Source organism: Semicossyphus pulcher, unplaced genomic scaffold (assembly GCF_022749685.1).
Source record: "Semicossyphus pulcher isolate SPU_LCO1_2020_fin unplaced genomic scaffold, fSemPul1.0.p SCAF_6, whole genome shotgun sequence".
NCBI lineage: Eukaryota > Metazoa > Chordata > Actinopteri > Labriformes > Labridae > Semicossyphus > Semicossyphus pulcher.
In genome coordinates this window covers 31,793,335-31,807,570 of record NW_027211737.1, presented here as the reverse complement: position 1 = coordinate 31,807,570, position 14,236 = coordinate 31,793,335, and the positions used below count along the sequence as shown (strand labels likewise).

The following is a 14,236-nucleotide window of genomic DNA, read 5'->3' as shown; positions in this document are numbered from 1 at the left end:
CACAGCAGACTCATTTCACTGGTTGGTGATAAATTAAAACATACAGATAAATGTAGATGATAAAAAACAGCTCGAGTGTGATATTGCTTAATTTAATGTCGGGGCAAAAGAAAACTCTGGAGTCAGTTTGTAGAAAGTCAGGTTTAAAAAACACACAACACTAAAAATACAGTATTCAGCAATGTGACTGCACAACATATCACTCAGGCTGGTCATGCACGCGTACATCATTAATAAGGCAGTTTTTTCAATCTGATCAGTTCGAGTGGTTTTACTGATCTTATTAGCAAAATGTTGCAAAGCGTACGAGACACTGTTTTGGTTTTGCATCCATTGATGGTGAACTTAGATGCACGCGGACACTTTGCTGCTTCCTGCATATTATTGACAACAAAGGTACTTCAATAAGAAGTGGTACACTTTCTCTGTGAAATAAAACTTTTGAAATCATATTTGTGGTTGATAACATTAGCTAATGTTAACTTTATAGAGCTTTTCTAAATATAGATTCAGATAGGTTTTGCTTTTTGTCTGAGTTAAAGCTTGATAAAGGAGAAAAGCTCAAAATGTGTTCAGTGGTGAATGGGTGCAATGAGCTAAATGCTAAAGTTGGAACGCTAACTTGCTCATGAAATGTGAATGCACTGCACTTCAAAAGTGCTTTTCTTGTCTTTGCTACATGTCACATTCACCCATTCACACACACATTCATGCATGAGTGGCAGAGGCTGCTGTGCAAAGTGCCAAGCTGCCCTTCAGAATCAAATCTAATCATTCATGCACATTCACACACCGTTGGCACCGCCGGACGATCCACTATACCTCAATGTTAACGTGCTGACTTGAGCTGGTTTCAGGTTCAGCCTCTTACTTTAGTGTTTCAGCATGCTTACATTAGCTAAAGCACAAACACGAAGTATGCTAAAGCTGATGGGGACATCATCTGATCTGCAGGTATTTGGTCATAAACAAAAATATGTGACACACAGAACCGTTGGCCTGATGATGGCGCTAAAGAAAATGTCAGAGGAACATCAAAGTTTATACAATTCATTACTCATATTACAAAAAAAATTGTCAATCCATTATGTGGTTGTTGATATATTTCAGTCTGGACTCCTGGAAAAACCAACCGACAGACTACAACTCTGTCATCCCGAGCTGCAACATGGAAATGTTAAAAGCTGCAGTTCCTCTGGTGTCCACTTGAGGCTGTCTCCAGCAGTGAGTCAGTCCCCATAGAGCCCCATGTTAAACTTTACAGCAGAAATAAACATGTTTACAGCCTGGTACAAAAAACTGTTTGGGTCTCTATAGCTCATTTCTCTCTTCATGACAACTGTACGGGGAGAATCTTTATACAGCTCACCTGTTTACATTATATTAAGGCTTAGAGTGATGCAGCATTAGGGGCGGGGCCTCTTTGAGTGACAGGTCGGAGCTGCTAGCTGTCTGCTAGGTGTCCCCTCAGCTAACTCAGTCATCAAACTAGAGGTTTGTAGATGCACAGGAGCAGGCATTTTATAAACTTTACCTGAAAATAAACAAATTGGGGTGAACCAGACCATGGGTCGAGATCAGATCAGTGCATCCCGAGTTTGTTGGGCTAAATAATATAACATTTAACTGTATTCTTTATGGTTTTAATGACGATTCTTCCTTCAACATTTGCCTCATTAGACTTTGGTGAGCAGAGATGAATAAGCTTCAGTGTTCCCTTCTTCAGTGCAGCAGAATCTAAACGCCTCTGTTGAGTTTCCTGATGTCAGCTTTAATCTGTCATCATAACCTCTTCTTGCTCTCTGTAACAAATATGTTCTTGATCCTGTTCTAAGTCTAACATTTCATGAGATTCATAATTTAACTCTTGGTGTGCTTCTTCAATCTCCATCTGATCCTCATTTTGTTCTTCCTTACACTGTTTTAGCTTTTGGGAATAATCTTCTTCCTGCCAACCGTCTTCTTCTACCTGCTTCCTCTTTCTGACTCTCTGCTGCTGATCCTCATGGAGCTCGTCCTCTTGTGTTTGTTTTTGTTGTTTTATTCTCTGTTTAACATTTCGTCGAGGTCGAAGAATCTTCCTGGGCTCCTGCTGCAGCTCCTCTGGTCTCTGAACTCCTCTCTCATAATCTTGCACATCCTGCTGGTTTTCTTCTTCTCCTCCTTTTAATAGTTTTTGTATCTTCTCGTTCGTCCTTTGAGTTCCATGTTTGTAAGCTTCTTTGTCCTTCTCTGACCCCTCCTCCCATCTTTCTTTACCCTCTGCCTTCATGGATTCATTTGGCTGCTCACTGACTCGATCCTTTTCATCCATGTGCATCCCCTCAGCCATTGTTTCATCAATGTCTGCTTTTAGATCTTTTGACTCTACCTGTCGCCCCTTGTTTGACTCCTCTGGCTGATCTTTGGTTCCTTCCTGTTTTCTCTCAGTTTTTTCTTCCGGTTCTTTCTCTTCCTTCAGTCCATTCTCCCCGTGGAGCTCGTGTTTTTTTCTTTCCACTGTCCCTTGATGTTTTTGGAGGTCTGGCCTCTCTGGACCATCCCTACTGGCTGATGGAAAGTTATTCTCATCCTTCTTTGCGTCTGTCTCCTCTGATTGCTGATTGCTTTGCTGCTTTTGGTTCCTGACATTTTCTCTCTTCTTAGTTTTGTTACTCAGCTTTTCCTCTCCTTCTCTCTCCGTCTTTTTCTCAGGCTCTGCCTTGCTCCTCTTCTGTTTTTCATCTTTTAAAAGATGTTTGCTGCTTCCTCTCTTTGGCTCTACCTCATCTTTCTCTTCTTCTCTCTTTATCTCTGATTGAAGCTTCCTGATGCTCTCCTCTCTCTGTGCATCTTCCTTCAGTTGGATGTGTTCTCTCTGGTTCTCCTTTTCCCTCTTCTGATCCGTCCATCCAGAACCTCCTTTTTTCTGTCGATTCTTTTTCTTCTTTTTCTTCTTTTTTATCTCTTTCTCGTCCACATCACTGACCGGCTCTTGTTGTGTCTCCTCTTCTTTCTGTAGCTCCTGATCCGTGTGGAGATTTGGGGGCTGTTTTACGAACACCATCTGAAGTCCTGAATCATCTTTAACTGGTGTCACTGTCGGCTCCTGTTCTCTCTCTTCCTGATCAGCTGTTACCTGTCCTCCTTTCATGTCCTGCGTTTGTTGTGTCTCTCTCTCTGTTAGAATCAGAAGATTGGTTTCCTTTGTTTCACTCCCTCCTGCTGCGCTCTCCGTGTCCTTTACCGGCTCTGGACCTGTCATGAGCTGATCTTTAGGTTCACTTTGAGATGTGACGTCCTCCTCTCCTCTTTTGTCCACATGCTTCTCTTCTTCTCTTCCTGCCATAAGTGGTGCCCTTTCTTCCTCTCCTTCCACTACAACCTGGAATCGTGTGTTATCACCTCCAGGTGTGACAGTCTTTTGTTCCTCTGACTGTTCAGGTCCATCCTCAGGTCTTCTATTCTTGTTTTCTGGGAGGATTAAGAAGAAGAAAAACTGCTGACATTTGAAAAAGAGAATTAAAGTATAAAACCTAAAAACTATTTAATAAATATGACATTGCATTTAAATGTCTAAACAACTTGAAGCTGTAGTGTTTTGGTTGAGATTGTGTTTTGAAAGAACATTTTACCCTTAAAACAAACAGCAGCAAAAGTAGGCCTACATTTACCAAGACAGGTGGAACCACCATCATGTACAGGAGGGAAACAACGTGATGTTCAGGTGACTCTTCTTACAACAGCAGAATGAATGAAAGATAAAAATACACCAGATATAATGAAACTCCTTCCAAGCAATGAAGAGAAATCATTATCACAAGCCTGCGATGGACATGAGGTCACAGTGTAAACCATAGTTAAACTTTGACCTTCTGGGTGTTATTAGTTCTTGTTACATTTTTGAGTCATGGCCGATCTCTTTTGAGAGGTCACAATGACCTTGACCTCTGACCTTTTAAGACCAAAACTGATCAGCTCATCCTCGAGTCCAAGTGGATGCTTGTGCCAAAGTTGAACAAATTCCTTTTAAGCATTCCTGAGACATGTCGTCCTTCAGACTTCTTGGGACAACTCAGAAAAACAGAAAGCTTCCTGAACCTGCTGTCGTCGTCTCTGAGGCATAAAAATTAAATTATAATAATTGTATGATTTGCAATTTGCAACTTACTGAGTTTGTTTTGTCTCCATTTCCACACAACAAAGATGACTGCAGGAATACACACCAAGACAATAACTGTGCCTATAATGATACCAGGACTACCAGGAGTACTGGGACTACTGGGACTACTGGGAGTACCAGGAGTACTGGGAGTACTGGGGACCATGAAGAAATGATCTGAAATGATTAAACACAAACAAAAAATGCAAATCAGCTGTCTCTCTCAGTGATCACATCATTAACTTATAACTTATATTTACCTGGAACATGGAGGTGTGTCTCTCTGGTCTGGTTGATCTTCTTCTGAGTGACTCTACAGGTGAAGATACTGCCGTGTCTCTCCTCCACAGTCACTCTGCTGCTGACAGTATAGAGCTCATCAGGACCTCTGACGGTCTCGGTGGGTGCAGCTGGGAGGAGGTTTCCCTCGCTGTCCAGCCAAAACACCTCCGGCTCTGGGTACCAGCCTTTAGACTCACACTCTAACAACACTTCACTGCTGTTTTTGGTCACCTGAACAGCAGGTGAGGACACAGCACCTACAGATGAGAAGATTATTAAAGATCATGATGTACTAAATCAGGTCTTCATTTAGGAACCAAGGGGCCAGGCTGTGTTGGCAGCATGCTGAGTGAGGGGCTCCAAATATCAATTAACCCAAGCACTGTGCCCAGCACCTGCTGAATGCTGAAGCATCCCAGGTCTGATGAGATACATAATCTGTCCAGCATGTTCTGGGTCTACTTGGGGTCGTCTCCAACTTGGATATTACGTGAAAACTGCCAAAGGAAGGCGCCAAGGAGGCATCCTCAATAGATACCCAAAGTACCTCAGCTGGCTCCTTTTAAATGAAATCAGTGGCTCTACGTTAAGCTCTCTCTGTGTGTCTGAGCTACTTACACTACCTCTAAGGCTGGGCCCAGCCAGCCCACAGAGGGAACTCATTTGGGTCGCTTGTATCTGCAATTTCTTTCAATCACTTCCCAAAGCCCTTCCCACCTCATTGCCATAGGTGAGGATAGGAACAAAGAACGACTAGTAAATCCAAAGCTTTGCCTTGCAGCTCTGCTCCCTCAACCGCACAACGCTTTGGTGCGATTTCTGCATTACAGCTGGTACCAAACCAATTCTCCAGTCGATATAATGCTCCTTTTCACATTTGCTCATGAACACGATCCTTAGAGACTTGAACCCCTCTTCTTTGGTCAGTAATTCACTTTCAACCTGTAGAAAGCATTCTGTTTATTAGCAGTGAACCATGGCCTCAGACTTGGTGCTGATTCTTAACCCAACCCCTTCACACTCAGGTGTCGCACAAGTGTGTGATAAGTGTCAAACTTTGATGAATTCAATCGAAGCACACCATCTGCAAAAAGGGAAGACGCAATGCTGAGGCCCCAAAACCAAACGCTCTCCTCAACCTGGCTGCACCATGAGCTCCATAAGAATATGGACAAAGCTCTGACTTTGGTTATACAAGTAAAGGATGGCTGGTCGCAAAGGTACCTCATATGATTAATTTGGTCAGCAAATCTACAGGTTCTGTCCCAGACCTCCAGTCGGCACTGTCAGGCGTGTCAGTTAAGACAACCCACATGTCCAGAGCTTTCAGCATCTCAGGGCGTATCTCGTCCACATCTGGCGTCTTGGTGCTGTGGAGCCTCTTGACTACCTCAGTGCTCTCTGTCAGGGACTTACGTGAGGCTTCCCCAAAGTCTTGTGATGCTGATGCTCCTGTTCTCTTTCCATCAAACGTTCTCCTCTCCCAGCCCAGCTTCCCCTTCCTTAGTCATGAAACATTTTGACTGAACTTCTTTGAGGCGAACCAGAAGTTTTCTCCATAGCCTCTCTGAACTCCTCCCACAACTGTTTTGCTTCTGTTGAACTTTATTTAATAACAGGCTGGAACTTCTGCAACCTGCCCAACACAATATGTCTGCTCAGACTCACTACCCACTACTACTGCATGTTGCATCAAGTCAGGGAAAGAAACCCCCATGTGTGACATGGATGTGGCGTGGGTGAAGAAAATGTTAAAACATGAATAAATCAAATTCAAATGATAATTTCAAGGAAACATGATGTACAAGTTCAGTAAAAAAAAAAAGACTCTACCTGTGAGTTTATCTTTAAGGGGCGTCGGTTTGAACTTAAAGACTGGTCGAGGACCACATTTTCTCTCACACATCTCTTCTGACTAAATCCTTACTTGTTCGCAGCAAAGCCATGACTAATGCAACTTTAGTTTATATATCACAAAATGTTCCCACTTACCTACAACAAGCTGAACAGTAGATTCTTTAAATCCAGGAATGAAGCATCTGTACCTGCCCTCATCAGAGACTTTGACTCTGGAGAGTTTCAGTGAAGCGTTTCCGTGCTCCAGCTCCTCAGTGAACACGGACGTTCTTCCCTTGTAGTTCTGATGTTTTATATTCTCAAGCTCGCCACCACTACGCCACACGAAGACAAACCGGGGGTCCAGGTCGGGTCTCGCCCACTCCAGAGTCATGTCAAAAGCATTCATGACAGGGTCCAGGTGACACGGCAGAATGACCTCATCACCAATGATTGACACTATTGGCTGAGATGGACCAATCACCTCAGACTGACCTGAAACACACGTTATGTTTGTGATTCCTGCAGCAAAGCTAGAAACACTTATAAAAACAAAGTGCAAACATTATTATAGATTAAATCTAGTGTTCAACTTAATCAGACTGTAATGTTTGTAACTCACCTGTACATGAGTGTATCAGGGCGACAAAGACAACCAGGTCAGTGAAGGCACCAAAGGGAAGTTTGACGGACAGTCTGTCGGTCACATGACGGGTCATGGCGCTCTGAAAAAAGAAACACAGCCAGAGGAAAAACAATTATAACTCTGGTACTCAGTTTGGGGTGATGCAGACCTCAGCGTCCTCTTCAATCCTTATATGAGAATTGTTTATGTCATAATTTTAACTGATGACATGTTTCACAAGTCAGAACACAAAATAATCTCCGTCTTAGAGACTCAAGCTGTAAAACACGGTTAAACACAATTATTTCATTAAGCTGACAGTCTTTGATTTGCATCCCCAATCATTAATAACATTTACATTTATCTTATTGCACTCAGAATACTTTGTTCACACAAGGTCTGACAGGAAGTTACACTTGCACAAAACTCAACTACAATCATATTTGTTAGCAACACGTTTGCATATTATTTTCATCCATAATTGTCTGAAAGATGTCATAAATAATACATAAAGCCTGCATTGGCTGAGTAGAGCGTAAACAGACTGAAACTAAGAGGTTAACATTTTATATTTCTTTCACGTTCAGCTGCAGATCAGGTGACAGAAAGGTTTCATGTCTGACATTAACATTCATACTTGTGCAGCAGCAGCAGATCCACTGCACTCTCTGCTGCTCGTGAAGCTAAATATGTTCATGAGACTTTAATCAGGCTTCATCGTGAATCTAAGCGTGTGTCTGAGCGACATTTCGACATTTATAGTATAAATACTAACGAGCACTTTTACTGTCCTTTTACTGCACATCTTTGCAGGAGTTTAGTTTCACTTTTATTTGCGACAAAAAGATCGAAAAAGTCAACGAAACAATGCGAAGCAAATCTTTATAAAACTGACTACTTTAAAAGTGTTAAAGGTTAATGTTATAAAACGATAGTTTTATGTCGGCTCAGTCAAATGTTTCCATCACTAACGCCAACAGTTCGCAGAAACGTCTCAGGTGATCCAGACGGACATTAGCTGTAAGAATAAAGTCAAAGTAGCCTGCAGGCTCGAACAGTCGGAGGTATCCGGTTTGTTTACAGACTGATGAAATCATTTATAGGACATTCATGTTCTCATAATCACAGACATGCTGTTATAACGTGTGGAGGGAGTATGCGGCACAACGGAGACCAAACGGCGTTTAAGGCTAAACCGCCGTTTAATCAAGACATTTATAATAAAATCTTTAACAATTGTTCAAAATCAGGACAAACACGTAACACAAACATTTAACGACACATATTCATACCTGTTGACCGTTTCTGGTCGTCTGCTGAAGCGCTACACGGTGAAAGTCCGATAACAAGGAGATAAGAGCTTCTTCCGGTCACCTGTATAAAAGGTGTGTTCATGTTTCAGCGGCCTGATGCGACTACGTGACCGTTCATACCGTTAAATGCAGATCTACTCTGCTTTGTGTGTCTTATATTTACATATGCCTGTGTAAGTCAAACTCATACATTCATATTTTGTTTGTTACAAAGAACTTCACTTATAATAAAACACGTTGATCACGTTCAGGTAGAAAAAGAAAGAAATCTAATTCCAGCCATTTAAGGGACATGACAGCTTTATTTTTCTTTTACAGGATTTTAATGAACATAAGTATGTTTCTTATTTTCATTTAATGAAAATAATGTACACTTCAGTCGGTAAAGGTCTTAATGGTGACACAATGGTTTAGCTGAAGTAGAGGGCAGAAGTGAACTGTGCAGATTTACAGAGAGAAAATGTGAGAGTGTTACCTTAAAGAAATGAGAGGATGAAGGTGATGAAGAAGGTCGCTACATCTTAACAGCAAACACAGAATGCTCTCCTTCATGTTTATTATCTACAATATTATGATATAGTTTCATCTTAACCACACTGGAAGATCTCTGTGATGATGTTAGAGTACATACAGGATACATATGAACCTGTCAACAAGCAGGAAGCTAAAACACAGCAGTTTGTGTCACTGCTCCACCTCATTTCATCTCCAGAATAAAGTTTTTAATCGGACTTGTTTTAATATTTGAGGCTTTACTTTTTCAGAGACAGAACCATCCACTCTGCACCATCAGTTTGTTTCATTCACCTGTCGCTCTCCAACCTGACAGGTGTGGGAGCAACAAGTCTGTCACATTCTACAAGCTCTGTCAGCTCCTTTAGTGTGATGAAGACAGAACTTAGTCAAGCTACAACCACAAAACTATCTCGCGCCGTGGAAACACAACTGTTTACTAAGACCAGGTAACTCCAGCTCCGCCCCCTCTCGTCCAAATATGGTCACTTCTGGTCACACCGAGTAAACCTACAGCAGAATTGTGTGTGCTATAAGTATTGTACAGGTTGAATAGGAGGTGTGATCTTTGTTATGAAGATGCACATGAACAGACATTTTCATGAACCTTAGCTTTAAATAAAAGGATTGTGGGAAACGGACCATTGAAGGGTCAGATGTGTGCGTCCCTTGTTGGTGTGTTTAAATGACAATTAACCCTTCAACATTTGCCTCATTAGACTTTGGTGAGCAGAGATGAATAAGCTTCAGTGTTCCCTTCTTCAGTGCAGCAGAATCTAAACGTCTCTGTTGAGTTTCCTGATGTCAGCTTTAATCTGTCATCATAACCTCTTCTTGCTCTCTGTAACAAATATGTTCTTGATCCTGTTCTAAGTCTAACATTTCATGAGATTCATAATTTAACTCTTGGTGTGCTTCTTCAATCTCCATCTGATCCTCATTTTGTTCTTCCTGACACTGTTTTAGCATTTGGGAATAATCTTCTTCCTGCCTACTGTCTTCTTCTACCTGCTTCCTCTTTCTGACTCTCTGCTGCTGATCCTCATGGAGCTCGTCCTCTTGTGTTTGTTTTTGTTGTTTTATTCTCTGTTTAACATTTCGTCGAGGTCGAAGAATCTTCCTGGGCTCCTGCTGCAGCTCCTCTGGTTTCTGAACTCCTCTCTCATAATCTTGCACATCCTGCTGGTTTTCTTCTTCTCCTCCTTTTAATAGTTTTTGTATCTTCTCGTTCGTCCTTTGAGTTCCATGTTTGTAAGCTTCTTTGTCCTTCTCTGACCCCTCCTCCCATCTTTCTTTACCCTCTGCCTTCATGGATTCATTTGGCTGCTCACTGACTCGATCCTTTTCATCCATGTGCATCCCCTCAGCCATTGTTTCATCAATGTCTGCTTGTAGATCTTTTGACTCTACCTGTCGCCCCTTGTTTGACTCCTCTGGCTGATCTTTGGTTCCTTCCTGTTTTCTCTCAGTTTTTTCTTCCGGTTCTTTCTCTTCCTTCAGTCCATTCTCCCCGTGGAGCTCGTGTTTTTTTCTTTCCACTGTCCCTTGATGTTTTTGGAGGTCTGGCCTCTCTGGACCATCCCTACTGGCTGATGGAAAGTTATTCTCATCCTTCTTTGCGTCTGTCTCCTCTGATTGCTGATTGCTTTGCTGCTTTTGGTTCCTGACATTTTCTCTCTTCTTAGTTTTGTTACTCAGCTTTTCCTCTCCTTCTCTCTCCGTCTTTTTCTCAGGCTCTGCCTTGCTCCTCTTCTGTTTTTCATCTTTTAAAAGATGTTTGCTGCTTCCTCTCTTTGGCTCTACCTCATCTTTCTCTTCTTCTCTCTTTATCTCTGATTGAAGCTTCCTGATGCTCTCCTCTCTCTGTGCATCTTCCTTCAGTTGGATGTGTTCTCTCTGGTTCTCCTTTTCCCTCTTCTGATCCGTCCATCCAGAACCTCCTTTTTTCTGTCGATTCTTTTTCTTCTTTTTCTTCTTTTTTATCTCTTTCTCGTCCACATCACTGACCGGCTCTTGTTGTGTCTCCTCTTCTTTCTGTAGCTCCTGATCCGTGTGGAGATTTGGGGGCTGTTTTACGAACACCATCTGAAGTCCTGAATCATCTTTAACTGGTGTCACTGTCGGCTCCTGTTCTCTCTCTTCCTGATCAGCTGTTACCTGTCCTCCTTTCATGTCCTGCGTTTGTTGTGTCTCTCTCTCTGTTAGAATCAGAAGATTGGTTTCCTTTGTTTCACTCCCTCCTGCTGCGCTTTCCGTGTCCTTTACCGGCTCTGGACCTGTCATGAGCTGATCTTTAGGTTCACTTTGAGATGTGATGTCCTCCTCTCCTCTTTTGTCCACATGCTTCTCTTCTTCTCTTCCTGCCATAAGTGGTGCCCTTTCTTCCTCTCCTTCCACTACAACCTGGAATCGTGTGTTATCACCTCCAGGTGTGACAGTCTTTTGTTCCTCTGACTGTTCAGGTCCATCCTCAGGTCTTCTATTCTTGTTTTCTGGGAGGATAGAGAAGAAGAAAAACTGCTGACATTTGAAAAAGAGAATTAAAGTATAAAACCTAAAAACTATTTAATAAATATGACATTGCATTTAAATGTCTAAACAACTTGAAGCTGTAGTGTTTTGGGTTGAGATTGTGTTTATAATTGTAAACTAAAACTATTTGAAAGAACATTTTACCCTTAAAACAAACAGCAGCAAAAGTAGGCCTACATTTACCAAGACAGGTGGAACCACCATCATGTACAGGAGGGAAACAACGTGATGTTCAGGTGACTCTTCTTACAACAGCAGAATGAATGAAAGATAAAAATACACCAGATATAATGAAACTCCTTCCAAGCAATGAAGAGAAATCATTATCACAAGCCTGCGATGGACATGAGGTCACAGTGTAAACCATAGTTAACCTTTGACCTTCTGGGTGTTATTAGTTCTTGTTACATTTTTGAGGCATGGCCAATCTCTTTTTGAGAGGTCACAATGACCTTGACCTTGAAACTGATCAGCTCATCCTCGAGTCCAAGTGGATGCTTGTGCCAAAGTTGAACAAATTCCTTTCAAGCATTCCTGAGACATGTCGTCCTTCAGACTTCTTGGGACAACTCAGAAAAACAGAAAGCTTCCTGAAGCTGCTGTCGTCGTCTCTGAGGCATAAAAATTAAATTATAACATTTGTATGATTTGCAATTTGTGACTTACTGAGTTTTTTTTGTCTCCATCTCCACACAACAAAGATGACTGCAGGAATACACCCCAAGACAAAGCCAATAACCGTGCCTATAATGATACCAGGGGTACCGGGGACCATGAAGAAATGATCTGAAATGATTAAACACAGACAAAAAATGCAAATCAGCTGTCTCTCTCAGTGATCACATCATTAACTTATAACTTATATTTACCTGGAACATGGAGGTGTGTCTCTCTGGTCTGGTTGATCTTCTTCTGAGTGACTCTACAGGTGAAGATACTGCCGTGTCTCTCCTCCACAGTCACTCTGCTGCTGACAGTATAGAGCTCATCAGGACCTCTGACGGTCTCGGTGGGTGCAGCTGGGAGGAGGTTTCCCTCGCTGTCCAGCCAAAACACCTCCGGCTCTGGGTACCAGCCTTTAGACTCACACTCTAACAACACTTCACTGCTGTTTTTGGTCACCTGAACAGCAGGTGAGGACACAGCACCTACAGATGAGAAGTTTGAGAAGTCTGAAAAGTATCATAATGTTCTATATGAGGTCTCTATCAAGGAAACTTTTAACCTTTTTAAACCATTCATCCATTTTTAAATTTGTGTCCAGGGCCAGGTCACGGTGGCAGCATGCTCAATCAATCGATCTATTAATCTTTATTTATAAAGCACCACATCACAACAAGCTGCCTCAGTGTGTGCAGAAAGAAACGCTCTGATAAAGCCAACAGAACTTGGTCATCAGCAAAAAGCAGATATGCAAATCTGAGGTCCCTCAAAAGGACACTTCCCCTGGCTTTGCTTTGAGGTCCTGTCCATGTGTATCCCAAACAGGATCAGAGACCAGGGACGACCTCGGCGGGGTCCAAAACCCACTGGGAGCACTTTGTAACCAAAATAAGGTGACATGGTCGTAAGCCTTCTTCAGGTCCACAAACCACATGAGGACAGGACGGGCAAACTCCCAGCTCCCTTCCTCCAACCCTTCAAGGATAAAGAGCTGGTCCACAGTTCCAAGGCCAGGACCGACCCTGCTTCGCTCCTCCTGAATCTCAGGCCCTTTACAACACATTGGAATAAACTTCCCAATGGAGGCTGAGCAGATGCTCAATAGAGCACCGACCCTGGTGCTCCTTTTTTTGAAAATGGGAAGAACTACCATTGTCTGCAACTCCACCGGCACCAGATGTCATTGCAACACTCAAGAGGTGTGTAATCATCGTAGGACGAATCTCATCCACAACTTGCACCATGCCACTGAGAAGCTTCTTCACTACCTCAGCTACGTCTGAAAGGACAGAGTGCGGCTTCCTCTGAGTCTTCAGATTTTGCCTCTTTCACAAAGGACATGTTTGTCAGGTTCAGGAGATCCTCAAAGTGCTTCTTCCACCCCTCGAAGATATCCCCTGCCTATAAGCTGCAGCCCCCTTTGGCCTCAGAAACCTTTCAGCTGCTTCAAGCCTAAAAAGCAGTTCCATTAAAATGCTGTTTACAAGACTGAATTAGGGCAGGTTGGTGTGCTGGTTAGCACTGACGCCTCACTGAAAGAGGGTTCCTAGTTCAACTCCAGGTCCGGCCGGCAGGGGCCTTTCTGTGTGCAGGCTGCATGTTCTCCCTGTGACTGTAAACTGCCCATAAGGCTGATTGTGAGTTTGAACGGTTGTCTGTCTCTGTGTGTCAGCCCAGTGATCGACCTGTCCAGGGTGTATATGTGTCTTGTAAAACATAAGTAAATCCTAAAGCTGTGACTAATAAACATTCAGATTATCACAAAATGTTCCCACTTACCTACAACAAGCTGAACAGTCGATTCTTTAAGCAATCCAAGAATGAAGCATCTGTACCTGCCCTCATCAGAGACTTTGACTCTGGAGAGTTTCAGTGAAGCGTTTCCGTGCTTCAGCTCCTCAGTGAACACGGACGTTCTTCCCTGAAAGGACGGATGTTTTTTACTCTCAAGTTCCACACCGTTACGCCGCACGAGGATAAACCTGGGGTCCAGGTCGGGTCGGGCCCACTCCAGAAGCATGTCAAAAGCATTAACGACAGGGTCCAGGTGACACGGCAGAATGACATCATCACCCACCATTGCCACGATTGGCTGAGATTGACCAAACACCCGAGACTGACCTGAAACAAACAGGGTGATTGTGATTCCTGCAGTAAAGTCAGAAAACATGTAAAGACTAACTTCACATGTAAACATGAACCAGACTGTAACGTTTGTGATTCACCTCCACATGAGTGTATCAGGGTGATGAAGACAACAGTGTGGAGGAGCAGGTCAGTGAAGGCACCAAAGGGAAGTTTAAGGGACGGTCTGTCGGTCACATGACGCAT

At 42.8% G+C, this 14,236-nt stretch overlaps 2 protein-coding genes across 3 annotated transcripts; both read right to left on the bottom strand.

Annotated features, from left to right (window-relative positions):
- Positions 1-142: 142 nt before the first annotated feature.
- On the bottom strand, positions 143-8,220 carry LOC138610413 (glutamic acid-rich protein-like). Of its 2 annotated transcripts, XM_069683166.1 has the most exons (6): positions 8,177-8,220; positions 6,882-6,984; positions 6,416-6,754; positions 4,402-4,680; positions 4,151-4,318; positions 143-3,453 (listed from the first exon to the last, which is right to left on the bottom strand). In XM_069683166.1, exons 2-6 carry the CDS (start codon positions 6,976-6,978, stop codon positions 1,772-1,774), a joined length of 2,565 nt encoding a protein of 854 aa, XP_069539267.1. In that variant the 5' UTR covers positions 6,979-6,984; positions 8,177-8,220; the 3' UTR covers positions 143-1,771. The 2 variants fall into 2 exon arrangements, with proteins under 2 accessions (XP_069539267.1, XP_069539268.1); XM_069683167.1 differs by lacking the exon at positions 4,151-4,318.
- A 270-nt stretch (positions 8,221-8,490) lies between these two features.
- LOC138610068 (glutamic acid-rich protein-like) lies at positions 8,491-14,236 on the bottom strand. Its single transcript, XM_069682760.1, has 4 exons — positions 14,131-14,236; positions 13,685-14,026; positions 12,112-12,390; positions 8,491-11,202 (listed from the first exon to the last, which is right to left on the bottom strand). Exons 1-4 carry the CDS (start codon positions 14,234-14,236, stop codon positions 9,521-9,523), a joined length of 2,409 nt encoding a protein of 802 aa, XP_069538861.1. The 3' UTR covers positions 8,491-9,520.